General features: G+C 45.1%; 1 protein-coding gene across 3 annotated transcripts in view; it reads left to right on the top strand.

Annotated features, from left to right (window-relative positions):
• Window positions 1-19,756, top strand: part of LOC144818798 (phospholipid-transporting ATPase ABCA1-like) — a 3,252,877-nt gene that overhangs the window by 1,022,986 nt on the left and 2,210,135 nt on the right. For all 3 annotated transcript variants that reach the window (XM_078676562.1, XM_078676560.1, XM_078676561.1), the window contains exon 13: window positions 17,977-18,182. In XM_078676562.1, the coding sequence (XP_078532688.1) occupies window positions 17,977-18,182 (206 nt within the window). The remainder of the gene's footprint in view (window positions 1-17,976; window positions 18,183-19,756) is intronic.

Here is a 19,756-nt window from a genome sequence, read left to right as displayed (position 1 = left end):
AATAAGAGGGGGGCCAAGATACAGCCTTGACTTACCACTCTCTTAACATCCCAGGGGGTTCTCAGATCTCCATCACTGTTGTATCTCACAGCAGCTGTATTATTCTCATCAATAGTGTATAATAAATTCACAAGCTCCCGTTCAAGACCCATATCACTTAAGATTGACCACAATTTTGAGCTGTTGGCACAGTCAAATGCTTGTGTCAGGTCCATAAACGCCAAATGTATTATACCCTTTTTATCAATGGTATACTTCCCTACCACTAAATGTAAATTCAAACACTGGTCCAAGGCCCCTTTACCTGACCTTAAACTATATTGCAAGTTTGAAATAACATTTTGGTGGTCCAACCATGTTGTTAGGCGGTTTAGTATGACTTTGCCCATTATTTTGGCTGCGGAATCTAAAAGTAAGATCGGCCTATAACATGTGGGCTCATCCCTCGCACCCTTTTAAAAAATGGGAACAAAAACTGCCTTCCCCCAGGATACTGGGTATCTCTGTAAGCACGGAGCATTAAAAACATTTGCCAAAATACTATTCCACACATTTGGATCAGCTTTGTATAGATTGTCTGAGACTCCATTGGGTCCCGGGGCCTTTCCACCAGATGTGGATGTGATTGCTTCATGGACTTCCTCTACACTAAAGTGGGGTGGCATACTAGTTTGCCCAGCTTCTCTATACCCATTTGCTTCACCCAAGTTTGCATCACTCAAAATATTTCCAAAATGCGATACCCATTTATCTGCTGGGATTAAACAATCAGTGTTGGAGTTAGGAGTTTCGGAAAGGAAAGGACTATTAAATACCAACCAAAATTGCGAACTATTTTTCAGTATACTAGCTTGTTGTGGGACATCCCATGCCTGCTCCCTTAGCTCCTTCTTCCAATTCTGGACTGCTGGCGTCTAGGCCTTTCTTTTGTCTCTAAATTCTGCCTTGTCTCCGGGGGTGGATTTTAGGGCCTGTACAAGCTCCTTATGGGTCGTCGAGCATGCCCCGTTAAACCACCCTACAGTCTTCAGCCGTCTGATCCCACCCATAACTGTGAGGTCAGATTGTATTTGTTTTGGTAATTTCCGTTAAGCTATTAGGATAGTACTGCCCTGTGTACCTGTATCTAAACAGAACTCAATTTCCGGGGCGCAGACTGTGAACAAGTTTTCCCCAAAATTATCTGGTACTATTGTTTCCCACTTTAGCCTGCGGGCCTGATCTTTGGTGTTAATACCTTTGTTTGTCAAACGAATAGTAGATTCCCCAGTTTCTATAGCAGAAAGTGATATGGTAACAGTAAGGGGATTATGGTCGCTAAAACCTGACCAGGTAACAATTAGATCCTCAGTAAACAAAACGAATGGAGCCGACAGTAAAATATAATCAATGGTGCTTGGCCTTCCATTCCCCACATAAGTGAGTACTGACGCCAAACTATCTATTTGCTGAAGGCAACATAGATTTTGATTTGAAAGCATGCCTTCGAGCAAAATACCTGAAGGTGTATGCTCAAAATGACTACATGAGGAAGGGAACTCCCCCTGGTCCCAGTTTATAAGACAATTTAAAAAACATTGATGGATATTAAATTCCCCTAGGATTATTACTTTATAATATGATTGTTTGGTCTCCTCATAACATTCCAAAAACTCCTTTAAATTGTGTAGATGTTCCAGCTCATGCCCGCTGGAAACGGAATTATAAAAATGTATCAATAACATGGTGGCACGATTCTTAAAAGAAATTTCTGCTGTCAAAACATTTTGAGAGAGAGCTTCAAAGAAAACATTAGAAGTAAACCCCCTCTAGCTCTACCCTTATTCGATGGAATAGCATTTTTATTAAATGAAATGAAACCATCTAAGTGAAAACAGTTATTTGCGTCTCTGGTTTCCTGGAGGGTAATATTATGATACATAGAAAGAAAAGTTTCCCAGAGCGAGTTTCCTTTTTTAAATCTTATTCCCGCTATGTTCCATGAGAGGATCTTTTCGTGAGTGGCCATAGTGGGAGTTAAAATGGGGGAATTTCCTGTGGATGTAGTAGTTATTTCAGCATGATCCAAGATTGTTATTGTATGTATATTTTGAGGCGTGTTAACTGGAGGTGTACCCTGGTATGTTTTGTCTCCTAGCTGTAGTCAATCATTATTATCCAGATTCTGGAGGGTATCTAGCGGTTGAAACCGGTTACTCATTGGTAAGTTATTGTCTATATTAGTTTTGTTGACAGGCCTTCCTGGATTTCGAGATATCTACCATTGCCCTTGCGTAAGGCATCTGTGCTGGCTAGGGGGGTAAATATGTTGTAGCAAGACTACTTTAATTGAAGAGTTTGAACTACTCTGGTATGCACAGTCTATTAGCCTCTTCATGTTCACTGTGTCCCGAAAGTTCACAACTATGCAGCCTCCTGCACCAACCTTTTTTGTTTGGTGACCTATCCACCCCACTCTTCTGGCCATAATAATGTCAGATGATATGCTCAGGCCATTTATAACATTTTTAGTACACCAATGAGTCACTTTACGTATTAGGTCCCGGGGGGTTTCCCTAGTTTCTCAAGAGAGATAGAGAGGGGACCTCCAGTACGACTAGTACTAAAGGGGCAGATGCAGGGGGTAAATAAATCAAGTATACTTTGGTTCATGACTTTGGTATAACATGATTAGATTGGGTGCGTGTAGGTAGAAAAGCCCTCTCAGAATTTAGGGGTCTACTCGCCTGAGCAGCCTCGGAATTCTGAGCTGCAGATCCTATTGCCTCGATTATATTTGACTGACTAGATCCGCTAGGTATTCCCTCGGTTCCTAGAACATTTACATTTAAACATGGGCGGATGGGCCAAGTTGAATTGCATTCAGATTCTGAGATGGGCTTACCCGCCCCTACCTCCGTTAATTTTAACATAACACATTTATTACAATTACTCATCAGGTCATGAACTAGTTTCTCAACTTTTTCCACAATTAGCATTATTGGAGCTAAGAAAGCCTTTGTCAATGACTCCAGTTTTGTGAATAACATGTCCAGTGACTGTTCAAAATTCAGACCAGATTGTAAAGATGATTGTGTCCGTGTTTGTGTCCGTGGGGAATTCGTCGAAGACTTATTACAAACAGTAAATTTTCTCTTAGGCGGCGGTAAGTCTGAGGCCACACCGTTCCTCTCTGTTATTTTGGCAGCTAAAATATTATATAACATATTATATAACATATCCGATTCGTCAGGGGATAGTATTTGACATGAGGCATTTACCCTCGATGAGCCTTGTAAGAGACCCGCACCAGCTGCTGGTTTTCCTTGTTCCCCCTCCTCACTATCAACGAGGATCTGAGAAAATTTTCCACCCTCTAATGATAACCTTTTCTCAGTCAGGGCTATCTCCTGCTTGATCGCATGTGCAGCTTTAGTCAAAAAGGAATAATTTTTTCAAGCCTTACAGACCCCGAGTTCCCCCCATGTGAAGCGGGTGTTTTCCTTTTGCCCATTTGCGAACACTTGAAACTAGAGCCCCAATGTCCCCTTATTTGGGCTCAATAAAATACTGGGTTAGGCAGGTCAGTCAGGACTAGTCAAGGAAACTAAAAAGTACCTTGATTTAGTGACTGGTTTCCATCCAATTTCCAATATATGGGTGGAGGGATCCGGATTAAACACTAGATAGGGAGGGCCTGAGGGATATTTAAAGACCAAGCATAGGTTGTATCCCCTGTCCTAACATATTAACAACTTAGCAAACGTTGCCTCTGGCCATGGCCTCCCCCTGTCTCAGCCACGGCGAGAGGCAACGCCGGACAGAGCGGGGTCTCACTACGCCTGAGCCAGGTCCAGGACGAGGTGAGGTCTCTTCCCCAGACACACTGGAATCAACAGAGATCGGGTGCTGGAGAAGTGAAGTCACAGTTTATGGAGATTCATATCCTTTACTGTTATATAGTAATTTATAATTTGTATGAATCTAGTTTATCACTAAAACACTAATTTTGCAGTCGCATTGTGATTAGAACAGAGGCCCTGAAGAAAGCCTATGGTCATTTTTCCCGTTAAGGCTGAAACATGTTGGCCCCCATGCAGATATTTGTTAAACTGCAGTTATGTTTTGCGCTGTTCTTTGTTTTAAATTAGGAAGAGCTCTTGGCTGATTAAAGTATTTTTGAGATTCTCTATCCTATTTTAACCTCCCACACACTTTTGTTTTTTGCACTGCACGATCCTGTCAGATCAGACTCACATGGTTATCTATTTGTTGGCACATGTAAACTATGAGTCCATGAGGGGTACGAAAGCTGTCTCGGTGATCTAGAGACACAGACCCAGGACAGATGACCACATGATAATATTGATCACACACGATGTTGATGGGAATCCAATAACATAGTTATACTGTGCTAGCACAGGGTTAACCATCTTCTGTATGACGCCTTAAGTCAGTATTCCATTTTCTGACTTCCCATCAGCATCCCATTGTGCTGCTGATGTGCAACAGTAAGTCTTCCTGATCAGATTTTCAGATGAGAGACCCATAGGTTTGCTAAGTTGTTAATATGGAGGGATCCGGAATCAAAAACAGCCAAAGGGTCTGCCCCAGCCCAGCCTCCTCCGGTCGCTGACGGGCCCGCCCTTGGCCCGCTGCAGCTCTTAACGCACCTCCGGGCGCGAGATGTGGGCGTCAGCAACAGCGTCAGCACAAGGGTGCCTGGGGCTAGTATTCCTGTTTTTTAGCCGTTCCCCTCACAGCGTTGAAATTGTCAGCACAAGGGTGCCTGGAGCTGCTTGTTGGCCGTTCCCCTCAGGCGTTGGAATCATAGGCTTCCCGCGCTGCGGGAACCCGCCGCAGCTCTTAACGCACCACAGAGCGCGAGATGTGGGCGTAAGCAACGGCATCAGTGCAAGGGTGCCTGAGGCTAGTAGTCCTGCTTTTTAGCCGTTCCCCTCACAGCATTGAAATCTTCAGCGCATGAGTGCCTGGAGCTGCTTGTTGGCCGTTCCCCTCATGGCATTGGAATCACGGGCTTCTTGTGATTTGAGCAGGGCTTCTGCATTTAACCTGAATCAGTGATGTGAAACCGTGGGGGCAACAAACACCACTCTCACTATATTCACATTGCAGCACAGGAATACATAAATCGAAGGCTACAGTAAAGAGAGATTGTGAGAATCAAAATAATATAACAACAAAAGCGTATTTGTGCTATCAGTATTAAAGTCAAAAGAGTTGCACTAAAGATAGAATACAAAACTGGACCAATTGGAAAAAGCATACGATAAGAACCTTCCCTTGGTAGATATTTCTATGTGTATGCTTCCTCTGCCGCCTCTATTTCACACAAACGTTTCATGTACAGCATGGTGTTTGCAGTTGTGGATTTTACTATTTGTGAAGCCGATATACTTTTCTCCATGTGTACTCACCATTCTTCTTAGAGGTACTAGTCTCAGAGACCTGCTGTGCTGTGGAATAGCGCATCACGAAGACAAAAACAAACACATACTGCAGCTGTAGAAACGAGCTCATTATTATGAGGCTCAGGTGCAGCAGCCCTTGGAAAGTATTCCATCTCTCTCAAAAAAGAATGCCAAATGAGGATGATTTAGAATCACATAAAGAAAGAAAAGACAGAAACCCTGGTGTTTCCTCTCCCGGTGAATAAAACATGTTATACATGCTGTAAAGAGCTACACTAATATTTACTGAAAGGTGGCATGAGATTCACCTGAATTCATGAGGAATTGTCCCTGGAAATTCAGATTTTTGTTGAAAATACTTCTAAAGAAATCCTCCTTCTGCTGCACATTTCTGCTTGAAGATTCGAGGCTTAAGACGGGAAGATTCTCACTCAGTGAATATCCTGTTGTGTGTGATGTTTTTGTGATATGCATAGGGCAGAATGAAGCCTCGTGAGGAATTAATATCCTGGCACCTTGGCCACACTTGAGGACCAAGCTCTGCACGGCAAATTCCTGTCCTATCAAAAGCTGGCGCCCCTGCACTGTTGCAAGGGTGCCTGTGTTGCATGCAGGATTGCTTTGGTTCAGAAAGGGCCACCTTCCTGCACAAAATCAATCCCCTATGCATATTCCGCTATCTATGTGTGCTCTAGAATGCCGCACACATAGAAAGGAGAAGTAATGAGGTTAATGAAGATATTTCTCCTTGTTGCGCCTCACCTGGGACGACATTGCATTTTGGCGCATTCCCAGGTCTATCAGAAATGCTAAACCTTGGAATGCATCATAATCCACGGGAGTTGCTTGGGAATGTGAACGCAACACCCATGGAACGCCTTTCCAAAGCAGAGTAAAGCAACCCAGTGATTTGCACTGCGTTGCGTTGCTCCTAATTTGTGAAGCCACTCAGGGCCACGCAAAGTAGCCTTGAGCGACTTGATAAATCGCATTTTAGGGTTTGTGTCGCGCATACACCAATTTGCATGGTGAAAACGTGATGCAAACCCTTGATAAATGTGACCCTTAGGGTATAAATAACATACAAATGTAGAGCTGAGGAGTGCTACACTGCGCTAACACCAGAGGGAGGTGTTCCCATACAAGACTAGAACTGCTGATGGTTACCAATCCTGGTTTTCCGATTTGAGGTTACAGTTACAAAAGGTAAATTACAAACGACAATGCATTACTTGTAGTGTGCTACTGTACTTAGATCACAGACTGTGTTTTGTATATCCAGCTAATAGAAATTTAACAATGAGTTCAAGACAGATATCTGTGTGAACCCATAGTATTCGTGCTAGAGACGATTTCTTATTACAGGATACACAAGTGTGGCTAAATTCTTGACAATGGCTGTCCAGTTAACAGCTTTTTTGATTACCCTTATTACTCCTTTCAAAAATGCCTTGAAAAAGATCAGCTTTTTTCTGTCCATAGTTACTTTCAACACTATAAACTGAATGATAAAAACTCATCCAAGAAAATAGACTTAACATATAGAACATACTTTTTTTCATTATTTCAAGCCTAAAAAAAAATGTCTGATGAGCGTCCAGGCACAATGATAAAATTACGTCCAAGGATAGCTTTTGGTCCTGAAAACCTATGAGCAGTAGGGTGCAATAGTTTAGCAACAACAGGCATTTATTTATGGTTAATGTTTGTGAAGGAGATGTTTAAAGGGCTGTCTATTGTACGTGGCATGTCGCTTGATTTTCTCTACCTCTAATTTCATAGGTTAACGTTTTCAGTATCATATAAATCTTTGGTCAACTTTAATAAACATTAAAGACCATTTGTAGAAAATCCATCTTTTTGCATAGTGTCCTTGCACGTAACTATCATTGGTGTGGACTGTACAGTGGCACTGTGACACAGAAGAGGCGGGTGTGCCGCCCTACACCTGCACCAGTTTCCTTAGCATGCATTTTTATTTAACTTTAGAGTTCCTGCCACGGTCTGGCTGGGTGAGGGAGAGAGCCGGGGTACATAGGGAGGCAAATATATGGAGATAGCAAGGGAGCAAGGTTAAGGTAGTGTGGAGAGTGCACCAGTTGGGACGGAGAGGCATAAGGAAAAAAAATAAAAGATAATGGAGAGAGAGGTATAGGGGAGAAAAGAGAGGGAGAATAATAACTAGATAATGGAGTGAATAGGATAAGTGGGGATTGGAGGGGTGGAGAGATCCAGGGGATAAAGAAAAGAGGACAGTGGGGAGATACAAGGGAGGATAGGGAGAACATTGCTATACAGAACAGAAAAGAAGATACCGTTGAGAATTCAATGAGAGTGGAGCGTGGGGAGATAGAGGAGAGAAAGTTAACCACTAGAGCATAGATTAAATGAAGAAACAAGAGGTACAGGGCAAATCAAATAGAAGGCTGCAGAGCTACAAGGAGTAAAGAGGAGAAGAGGGTGGGGAGATAGAAGAGTGAATGAAAAGGTACAGGAGAGAGATGAAAAACAGAGAGGACGTGGGGATAGTGGCAAATAGGATAAAAGGCTATAAAATGATGAAAGGTATAGGATACGTGTGTTGAGAACTGAATAGAAACACAGAGGAAAGAATGATAAAACAGAAAGAAAAACAGATATACATGGGAGAGTGTAGAGAGGATGAAAGGTGGAAAGAGTATAAAGAGGAGGGGTTTGTGGTGGTATACCAGGATAGATGTAGAGATACACAGAGGCAGGTAAGAGACAAACAAGAATCAAGAAGTAAAGGAGAAAATAAATGGGGAAGTGTGCAAGATGGAAGATAACTAGATGCAGACGGATGCAGGAAAACAGGGGAGAATTGAAGTGGAGAGAAGAGGGAGAAAGAAGGATGTATGAAAAACTGGATTAATGCGGCAGGCAAAAAGAGGGGATTGGTAAAATACAGTGTAGGATGAGAACACAAGTAGTAAATATAGTGAGGTTGAGGGGAAAGTGGAGAAATACATGTGGGGTGTGCAGAGAGTGAAATTTGGACAGTGGTGATAAACCGAGGAAGTAAGAGGTGGGCAGTGTGGCAATATAACAAGGATGAAAGTAGACAGAACAGAAAGAATTGCGATCCCTCCAGCTCACTACTATCCTAGCTGTCCTTCGGCTGTACTCCCCTTCAGACTTCCTCTCTCCACAATACTGCCTCTTCCTTCCTCTTACTACTTCACACTTCCTTTCTCCCAAACACCCTCCTACCACTTCATTATTGCTCCCCATCATTACCTTCTTTTTACCTCACCTAGCTCCTATAAAATAGGACCTATAATGTCCCTAAAGCTGCAATCTCCCGTGTTATCCTTTCCTCCCTTTCTCCTCCCATACCGCTGATAAAATTCACTCCTATGGTACCCACAAGCCTCCTCTTTCCCAAATCTTGCTGTATCCACCCAACACTGTATTTTCCCCCACTTCCCTTCATGCTCTACAATATGGCCTCAGTGGTTACAAATGGCGTGACCCAGATCTGCAATCTCTGACATTCTAAGGTAACAAGAATAGTCAATCGCTGGGTCTCGCTTTGCAATCAGTGTGACTATAAAGGATGCAGTCACTGCTACGTAAAAATAACTTGAGACACTGGTTCGTTCTAAAGTAAAGCATGTGGTATACAAAACAGGAATGCAAATAATAGAATACAGGAAGATTGGGGAAGAACATAGGAACGTTATTCCATAGGGCGCACAGATAGGCAGGAGTGTAAAAAGACCAAGAAAGGAGACAGTGGATAAAACCTAACATAAACCATAACAGAAAAGGTGAGTTTTAAGAGCTTTTCTGAACAATGGGAAATATTTTTGTAAACGACAATAGGTGTTTAGCACATTCTATGGAGTGTGAGAAACAGATGAGAACGACCGCCTTATCTTGCTTTGGTAAAATAAGGCACACTCAATAGTGGTAGCCTGCTCGATCTAACCGAGAAAAAGAAGTAGTGACTCGGTGATAGCTTCTAAAAAAAGTAGTGCCATTACCCTTAAACAGTTTAAATTTAATTTACCTTCCAACAAGGAGCCTTAATGCATGTAAATTTGTCTAGATTGCATTGGCAATCTGGAGACTGAGGGGCATATTCACAAGGAGCTATCGCCGAATTAACGGCACATTTGCGCAGCCAAAGTCATGATAAATGTACCCCACCAATCACAAGCTGGTGCTAACAGCCCACAGCACCAGTTTTCATGAGATAGCAGCCGCAAAAAACCTTGCCACAGAGGACCCCCGCAACTATCGCTAATGAGATGCAGAGTAGGCGTTCCAGTGACAAAAGCTGCGACAACACTGCACCTCAACATTCACAACGACCAGACATATCGGCAAGAAGAACACAAAACACACCCTGTAGGAACCTGTAATGGCGTTCCCATTGCGGTGCTTTGCTAAGGCTCACATATGAGCCTTAGCACTGCATCACCGCGGTTCAGCTGCCCCTAGACTGCCCTACCTGGATTCCAGTTCAAATCCGGCAGGCGGTCTCTTTATGGCTTTGGTGCTATGGCAGCGGGGTGTTTGCATAGCGGCCTATAATATGGCCATCTTTCAGGAGGAAGACTGCCCTGAAAAAACTGATTTTCTGCTGTGCTGCCCTGCTGTCTGCTCTCCTCTGACCTGAGTGACTGGGCTAACTGAGAAGGACTGAACCCACATCACTTGAACGCAGAGTGACTCCAAAAGCATGATGGCTTGCCCCTGTTCTACGTCCCAGGGACATCAAAAGATTGAACTCACTCTTCTACAGCACCTGGACTTTATTTGCTGCAAGTCTTGCCCTGCGAAGTGCTGCCAACCCAGGTCTGAGCCCTTTGAAGTGGGCATAAAGTGCTGCTCCAGCAACAACCAATGCATCAACGCCATTGACCCACTCCCAAATGGTGCATCTCCCCTGACAACGGTGCATCGCTGCAAGGATCAAGTACATTGCTTTGCCAACTTCTCGATGCATCTACGACTTTGCTCAGCTCATAACTGGTGCACCCCCATCAACGACAATATATCACTGCGGCTGCGAGGTTCAAGTACATCGGTTCGCCGACTGCTCGACACATCACCTTCATTCCTGACATATCTTTGACTTTGGGCAGCTTGGAATCAGTGCATCACCTCAATCGCTCTGCATTACGATTCATTCTTTCACAATTCATATCCCCTGTTATACTTAGCCGATTTTTGTCATTTTGGTCTTGTTTTGTCAATAGAAATATAATAAATTTTTTTAAAACTGGTGTGGAATCTTTTTGTGGTGTTTTCACTATGTTACTGTTTGAAGTGTTACACAAATACTTTAAACATTACCTTTTAAGTTAAGCCTGACTGCTCTGTGCCAAGCTACCCATGGGTGAGCACTGGGTAATTTGGGGCGTGTTGTGGCTTACCCTGACTAGGTGTGTGGTTCTTGCCTGGTTAGGGTGTACAACTATGCCAACCAGAAGCCACATGTCTAACAAGTATTATTATTATTATTATTATTATTATTATTATTATTGTTAGACCTGGTCTTTGGCGTGGTTTCCCCCTATCTTTTTGCCTCTACCTCCTGCATTTTTGATGCTGTGCTGGATTTCGTTTTTGCTGGTTTAGATGCTTTGGACACTCTGCCACTGCTGATCAGTGTCAGAGTGTAAGTGCTCCCTGTGTGAATTGTTATTTTGATTGGATACGCGTGATTGGCATATTTGTATCACCAAGAAGTCCCTATTAAAGTGCACAGGGTGTGCCAGGGCTGGTGATGACAAATGCTACTAGTGGGCCTGCAGCACTGATTGTGCCACCCACATGAGTAGCCCTAAAATGGTGTCTCAGGCCTGCCACCGCAGTGCCTGTGTGCCGTCTGTGAACTGCCATGTCCTCCTGGTCAGTGTCCCCACTGACCAGGCCTAACCCTTCGCTTTCTGTACACATTGGTCATCCCTATAAAAGGCCCAGGGTACCCCCCTGGGCAGGGTGCAGTGTATGTGAAAGGTAGAGCATGTACTAGTGCAGGTGACATGCTCTGGTAGTGAATGGCAGCCATTTTCATTTTTCACTATTGTAAGGCTACCTTGCCCATAGGCTATCATGGGGAATGCTGGCTACAGTGGCTACCAGCAGATCTTCCCATAGGAGCAAGGTTGGACATACAAGTCTGGTATCCCTGAACACTGAATTTAATAACACACCTTTTAGGAAAGGTGGTTTTTGACTCCTGTGTTTGAGAACAGCACTTTTAGAAAGTTTCTGTTCTCTTGTCTGACCTTTCTGTGTGCCTTGGCCTGTTTGTGAATTGACTGTCTGGTTTGAGAGTGAGAGAGGCTGGGGAGCCCCCAGGAGGCTGGCTGGGTCAGCCCTGGACTGAATGACTGCATTTGCAATTTGAGTGGTGGGAGGAGATAACACCTGGGCCTGAATAGGGCTGTGCCTGTGTTGGACCTGGCCCTTTTGGCAGGTTCACCCTGAAACTTTTTGCTTTTGCCTAGCCTGTTTCTGTAACCTGGTGTTGGTGATTTTAGGCCTCTGCGCACTTTTTCACTGTGGTACAGTGTAAAGTGCATGAGCTCTCTGTGTATGTGTGGTGAGTGGCCTGCCCTCCCATAGGAATGCATGGGGAATATGTGTATCCATGGTAGTTCCTGATGTGTGGGGAGTGCAGGGTCGAATGTGGTATGTTCGAACTCGTGAGATTGAATGCTGCGCGATGATGTTTGCAGCTTTAATGTGTCTAGTGTGGAAGTGCCACTTCTAGAAGTTGGTGTGTCTGTGCAGTGAATGTGCTGGCTTGTGATTGGCTTGAGCTGGCTGGTGTGCCTGGCTCCAGAAGTCAGGATGGGTCTGCCCCGGTGGTGAATGGGAGATCTGCATGATTGATGTGAAGGAGGAGTACACCTGGGACCTGAATAGGGCTGGGCTTTCCCCACACAATGCTGGCTCCGCCCCCTGTGGTGCGACTGATGACCCTAGCCTGACTAGTGAATGGGAAGAGGGGCTGAGCACAACACAGTGCTCCAAAACCAGTTTCATCTGGTTTTCCCTTCACCCTGTAGCCACAGACAAAGGAGTTTGCTGTATAAAAAGGGGGCTGTGACCCCATGAAAATGTTCTTGTTTCCTGACGTGAATCTGCCAGGGGCGTGCTGCTGCTGGGGCCCAGGGGAAGGCTTGCCTCCCTGGGCCCTGCCCAGCCCCTGGATGCCCTGGAGGACTTCTTTTGGACCCCCTTTGGACTTTTGCCCTTAAAACCTTTCCCAGGACCTTTTGCCAGATGGGAGCGCTGTATTTTTACTTTTGGTTGCTGGGGGCCCTTTGCTATGGGAGCCCTTCTTGGGGGGCTTGAGGGCTGCCTGCTCCCTAGCGCTTCGTGAGCGCTTTATTTTCAACTGTCCTGTTACTGGTGCGCAGGTGCCCACCCTGCGTTCTGCCTTATTTTATTTTGGGTGCTTTTCTTTTGAAATTTGCAGGAGCCTACCCTGCATTATGCCCTGATATTCTAAGGGTGCCACCCCTTTTTATAGGTGCAAAAACGGGGGCCCACCCCGCTTCTTTATTTGTCTTTCGCACCGAGGGTGCCCACCCCTCGGTGCTGCTCCCGCGAAGAAATTGCCGCCGCAGTCGCGGCGAAAGCGGAAGTCAGGCGGCGAGGTGCCTGATGGCGGGCGGGACTTCCGGTTTGGAGAAGGATGTCCCGCGCACGCCGCCGCCACCGGGAGAGAAGGAGAGAAGTCCTCCCGCGGCCCGGTGCTCCTGTGAGCTGTGGAGAGCCCCGGGGCTGCCAGCGCCGAAGGAGGAGATGCCGCCGCCTGAGGGAAGCTCCCGAGTGCCGCCGGCACCAGAGAAGTGAAGGGAGAAATGTTGTGGGGCTCCCATGAGCTGAGGGAGCCCCGTGGTGTCCAGAGGAGCCCCGGGTCCCAGGAGGGGGCCCGGGTGAAGCACCGATGCTGCCCCCGAGGTCGAGCAAATGGGGATCCGCCAGGAGTGGGAGAGCGTGGCGTGAGGTGTCCCGCCCGGAGCAGGTGAGTGGGGCTTCATGTGGAAATGTCCTTTGAGGCCCAGGGCCTCCCTGCATTCCTTGAGCCGCCCCGTCTTTCAGGGGTCAGCTCCCGCGATGGGGCCACATTACTTAGAGGGCCCGGAGGGGCCCGCGCCCCCTCCCCTGATGGGTGACTCCAACGATTGGGGCAGTAATCGTTTTAAAGAGCCCATGAGGGGCCAGAGAGGCCCGGGTCTCTCCCTGTAGATGTCGCAGTGTTTGGGCGCATACATTACTTTGGGAGCAATCATGCTCCGGGGGGCATGTTGATCTTCTCAAACCAAATAGTCCCACCATGGGCACAGTTGTTTAAGAGCCTAGAGGGCTCCCAAAAGTGCCCCTAGGTTTGTGCCAGAGCCAGAGGGCTCCAACGATGAGCATGTTTTGTCCCAGAGACTAGAGGGCTCCCCCTGTTTAGCACAGCTTTGGTCCTAGGGCCAGTGAGGGCCCTGTCACAGTTCGGCTGATTCCCAGCTGCCCAGCAATTAGTGGGCAGCTGCACCGTTTAGGCGCCAAGGGAGAGAGAGTCCCTGAGAGGGACAGAAGTGGCACAGAGGTACAAGGCCTTCTACAGCTGCGCAGCACTTAGTGCCAGCTGCAACGTTTAGGCCCTGTTGTTGTTCTCTGCTGCCCAGCAATTAGTGGTCAGCTGCAACATTTAGGTTTGCGCCGGTGGCGCACCCCTGACTGGCGCTGCGATGGCAGCGCGCCCTGAAATTCTGGACACAGGGCATTTGAGCCCATTCTTGATGGCCAGTTGGTCAGGGGGCTGGTATGTGGATAGGGCGCAAGGCCCTAATGTGATTTATGCACAATATGATTTTCCACTATGTTTGTGATGATAGTTGCCTAATGCGATTTATGGGCTAGAGTGATGTGGTGCTAGGAAATGTATTGTTTATAGTATGTTTGGCGCACCCTGTATCTGATACCTCTAAAACTTTGGTTTATGATTGAGGTTGTTTTACCTATGTTGGTTTATTCTATTGAGATGTTTTCACTCTGTGAGTTACGCCCCTAAATGTGAGTTATTCTTAGGGGGGAGGGTCTAATGTGTTTAGACTAGTGAGGAGATTGCCTACTGTATTTATACTGGTTAGGCCTAATGTGATTGCTGCGTAATTTGCTTTGCCTTTATGCTTGTGTTATGCTTTTAAAGGTGCTCATGCTTAGAAGTTTGCTTTGCCTAGTATGTTATACTAGTGAGTTTGTGTCCCTGCGTGATCTAGGCCTATGGTTATTAGTATTGTGTAGTGTGTACCTACCTTTACCAGTGATTACTGGTGGTGTTCTACAATTGTCAGTTTGTGCAACAACTGTTCTAAGTACTAGTTCTAACAAGTGCTTGTTCCTGACAGTGGCCCACGTGGCACTGTCCTATGTAAATAATCCCGTGTGAATATTGCCCGTGCCAGTTGGCACAATATATATTGTGTGATACTATCTGATGTGTTTTTGATAATACAAAAGTTATTTCTATATAACCTTGTGTGGAGTTCCTTTTGTGGTGTGCCTAGGATGGTTTTGCTGTTGTGTGTGTGCGCAAATGCTTTACACATTGCCTCCGGGATAAGCCTGTCTGCTCGTGCCAAGCTACCAAGGGGGTGAGCAGGGGTTATCTTGGCGTGTGACTCCCTTGCCCTGACTAGAGTGGTGGTTTCTGCCTGGCTTTGGCGCAAGCCTTAGCCAACCAGAAATCCCAGTTCTAACAGCCTGCCTTCCACAATGCTGGCTCCACCTCCTGCTGGGCGGCTGACGACCCTGCCCCTCACTCTGAAAGGAAAGGAGAAGCCAGGAAAATAAAGTGCACACCCAGAACTGGTTCAGACCGGGCTCAGGGCCCACTTGCACAAAGAGAACAAAGACTTTTAGGGGTATAAGTACAGGACCCCTGACAACAGAAAATTAGATCATCCTGGAGTCGAGAAGGAACCTCTGCCAAGGAGAGAGCTGAAACTGAAGAAGGAAGACTGTCCTGCTGTACCTCTGCTGGACTGACCTGCTATTTCTTTGCTGCCAAGGAAAGGGAAGGACTTTTCTTTGTGCTGTGTCCCCTTGCTTGAAGGAATCTTCACGGGCCTGAGAAGAGCTGGCTCCCTATTTTTGAAGTCCCAGGAACAAAAGGACTTCACCCCCAGCTTCCCTGAACTCCACTGAGAGAGTTCTGTCCTTCATGGAGTGCGTGGCCCATGTGTGGTGCCTCTGGAAGTTGTACCTTTGTTGGGGAGCTGGAAACCAAGCTTTTAAAGAATTTCTGCAAGTTTTGTCGCATCGCTTGCTTGCGGAGTGCATCCCCGACAGTGCGAGGAAATTTCTGCCGCTACGAAGGGCGAGATAATCGCAGCGCCTGTTGCGGCTACCAGAGCCGTTGCATCCTTCCTTTGCGGGAGGCACCAGACCGGTGCGGGAAGATGACCATCGCTGCGAGTGTCGTCGCAGAAACTTTCATCGCAGAGTGAGATCGCCGCACCGCTTGCTTGCGGACAGCATCACGTCGCTGCGAGTGTCATCGCAGAAGCCATCGCATCGAGGAGCTGCAAAAGAGAGATCACCGCTGGTCCACACATCGTCGCCCCAGAGATTGTCGCAACTCCAAAGATCATCGCATCCTACCTTTGAGAGACAAAACTTCCTACAGAACCTACGCACCGGAATCCATACAAGTCCGCCTTTCTCCCCATACAGACCGGATTCGTCGCAACACGCCCGCTGCTGCAGCGGGGTTGTCGCATCGCCTCCCCAGGGTCACAGGGGCAATGCATCGCTTGTTTTCCACCGCACCAGCTTCTGCTTTGGAACTTTGTCGCTTATAGAAGGTACTGTTGGCAAAACGTGACGCAACTGTGAACTTTTCACGCAACTGTGGATTATTTTATCGCAACCTTAAGAACTCTTTTGCAACCATATTCTTGAACTGTGTATGTTGGATGTTTGTCGTTTTGGTCTTGTGTAGTTTAGATTAAATACCTTTATTTTTCTAAACTGTTGTGAAGTCAGTTTGTGGTGTTTTCACTAAGTTACTGTGAGTGTTGGTACAAATACTTTACACATTGCTTTTTGATAAACCTGACTGCTTGTGCCAAGCTACCAAGGGGGTGAGCAGAGGTTATCTAAAGAGTGTTTCCTCCTTACCCTGACTAGAAACAAGGGTCCCTATTTGGACAGTAGTACCTACCTCTGCCAACTAGAGACCGCCAGTTCTAACAATTATCATAATCATCATCATCATCATCATTATTATTATTATTATTATTATTATTATTATTATTATTATTATTATTATTATATACTTCAGGTATTTCTGTAATTTGGTTTCCATTGTTCTGTCATTGTTTTAAATATGCATATATGTATATACTTAAAGTGATGGTACAGGTATGATGTTCATTTTGTACAGTGTATCTTGCATGTATCTGTTCTCAGTATTAGCGGCACAACCTTTAGATTAGGTCTTAGCTACTCAACAAAGCTGCCCAGTAGACAGTGGCGCAGCATTATTCACGAGTGGTGGGGCGAATGCGGGTGCGTGGGAGGTGTGAGGGGTGTTGGGGAAACAGTAAAAAAAAATAATAACAATAAAAGCAACACTTACCTTGCCGCGCCAGTCCCTTGTCTCTACTCTTGCTCTTCCAGTCAGATCGAGGCACAGGGCACAGGAAGAACAGAAAAGGCTCCCCTAACCAATCACAACGCTGAAATGCAGCATTGTGATTTGTAAGCACACAGGCTCCCCTGAAAAATCACACCGCTGGAGTGTAGCGTTGTGATTGCTTTTGTGGGTACGGTTTTGATGCTCAACCAGTCACTGGGAGCCTGGCCATGTTCTCCACGCAGGCTGTAATGCATCCTGCATGGAGAACGGAAAAAGTGGGCATGACTGGTTTGGACAGCCTGAGAGGGCCGACCAAACAGTCATTGAGCACTTAGGAGTGGGCAAACCACTCCTCCCCTGCCCTGCTCCGAGAGCAGAGCAGCCCAGCCCTTTCACTCACCAGCAACGCAGCAAGAAACATAAAATATAATGACTCAAACTTATTATCATTTTGTTTACTTTACTTTGCAGTGCATTGCTTCAAAGCAGTGGGGCGATGCTCCTCTGCCAAAGTGGAGGAGCTGCGCCCTGCCACTAGTGTCAAGACTTAACAGGCTGGTTTTCCATATTAGACCAAGAGCCCAGTGTCCTGGTTAGTGATGAACAGCTCCAGCATGCCTTTTGATATTGCTTGGTTTTCTCTGCAGCCCTGAAAGAGACTTTGCTAATGAAAGAAATCAACCTTCCTTAGCAGCATTGAATTATTGTAAATTCATAGTAATTTTTAAGCTATTTTAGCAAATTGAAATTCATAAATCTTTTGCCATCAATATTTCTATGCTCTAGATCGTGAACATTTCACATTGTTATTGTTGTTAAACACTTTGAAACTTGAAGAAGTATTATACCTTGTACACAGTAGGCACACTGTCCCATAAAGTATATGCTACTTTAATTATAACAATTACATTTTCCTTTTCCTACCCTAATCTTCAATTAAAGTGCCTCACTCTGGACAAATTTGAACCAGCCACCTCAGAATGGGACCTGGTGAACAGATCATTGCAATTGATTGAAAAAAAGAAGTTCTGGGCTGCTATTGTGTTTCAGAATATGGAGAACACAACAAATGAAATTCCTGCTCATATCAAATATAAGGTGCGCATGGACATTGATGAGGTTCAACAGACCCAGAAAATCAAAGAGAGGTAAGCTGACAGCAAAGGATGTACAGTGAATCAAATCAAATCAAGACTTTAGATCAGCAATCTGTTGGGCTTAAATGTTTTAAATTCAATGGGCACGGATGTAAAATGTTTTTGTAACGGTAAGAGCGCAATAGTTGCCTTTATCCTGGCAAATTCACAGTTCCTAATCTAGAGTTGTTAATCAGTACTCCTCATGTGTACAAATATAGTATATCGAATATATTTGGAATCAAAGTAATAGCTACACATATAAAACTAGAGCACATGCTATTGCAGTAGAAGAAATAATGTAACTAGAAATGTAAAAATAATTGAAGAGTTGGCCATATTTGTCTTGCTACTGATTGCAATTTAGATCAGAGAAAAACGTCAAGCTGAGACTAGCATTTTACTCTTGGAAAAACACACCCTGAATATTTTGAAGCATTAAAGCCCAAAGCAAACTATTAATCACACTTCATAAAATGAAAATTAGTAGGACTTTAGGGACATCAATTTTTGCGATGTCAGATAGCTGTTTAAATCGCTTGAGAGAATATACTGTAGGTCTGCAGGTAGGGGTATTCATTTTAATTAGGGGTTCACTTTCTCAGCAATTATGACATTCAATCAACTAGTTTTCCCAAGTCTATGCCCTCTAATTTCCTGGTAGACAATACGTGTAAGCATAGCACAAGACTTCTAACTCATTCTCAGTTGCCTTATTACAGAGCGTGCAGAAAAACATTGTACCATCTCTCCATTGAAATATTACAGAAAGAATTGATTGTAACTCACAAACACAGTTAAGCACATTCATCAGCCTGGTCGCGAAAATTTCACAAAATTGACCTCTATTGCTTATGATTACTCTCGATTTTGTCCTTAAATTGCTGTTGGTTTTATTTCGGAGTGTTGACAAGTTAAGTTACTTTAAAGAAAAGGGGGCAGTCGTTCATACTCAGCAAGGTAGGTGGAATAGGCAAAGATACACAGACACACATATGGAAGAAACAGGGATATGTAAGCACAGAGTAATGCTTTCAGTAAAGGTACATAAACATAATTAGAAATAATGTGGGGCATATTTATAGAATATTCACCGCAACTCAGCAAGCCACTTTGCTGAGCTGGGTGAAAGGGGGTGGGCAGGAATGTGCCATATTTAACATAGTACAATCCATTCCTGCTCTTTGCCTGTGCTGGTGCACAAACTGCTGCCTAGCTCCGATGCAGGTACTCTTGAACCATTTTGCAAGCATGCCTGTGCTATAGGCAGGATAGTTTTTGTGCAGAAAGGGGCATCTTCCTGCACAGAAACAATTCTCTGAGGCTTTTTCCTCTTTCTATGTGTGCTGCATAATGTAGCACATATAGAAAGAGGAAAAAATGAGGAGAAATACAAATATTTCTCCATGTTATGCATCCCCTGGAAAAGTGTAGCATTGTGATGTATTCCTTGGTCTAACACTAATGGCAAATCTGGGAATGCGTCAAAATCCATTAGTGGGAACACACATGCTCTACCCATCGAAAGTCTCCCTGAGGCATACTAACGCAAGACAGCGACTTGTATTGCCTTGCACTACTCCACT

The sequence above is a fragment of the Lissotriton helveticus genome, chromosome 2_1 (genome assembly GCF_964261635.1).
Source record: "Lissotriton helveticus chromosome 2_1, aLisHel1.1, whole genome shotgun sequence".
NCBI classification, from domain to species: domain Eukaryota; kingdom Metazoa; phylum Chordata; class Amphibia; order Caudata; family Salamandridae; genus Lissotriton; species Lissotriton helveticus.
The sequence above is the reverse complement of the archived record's forward strand: the minus strand, read 5'-3'. Positions and strand labels throughout refer to the sequence as shown.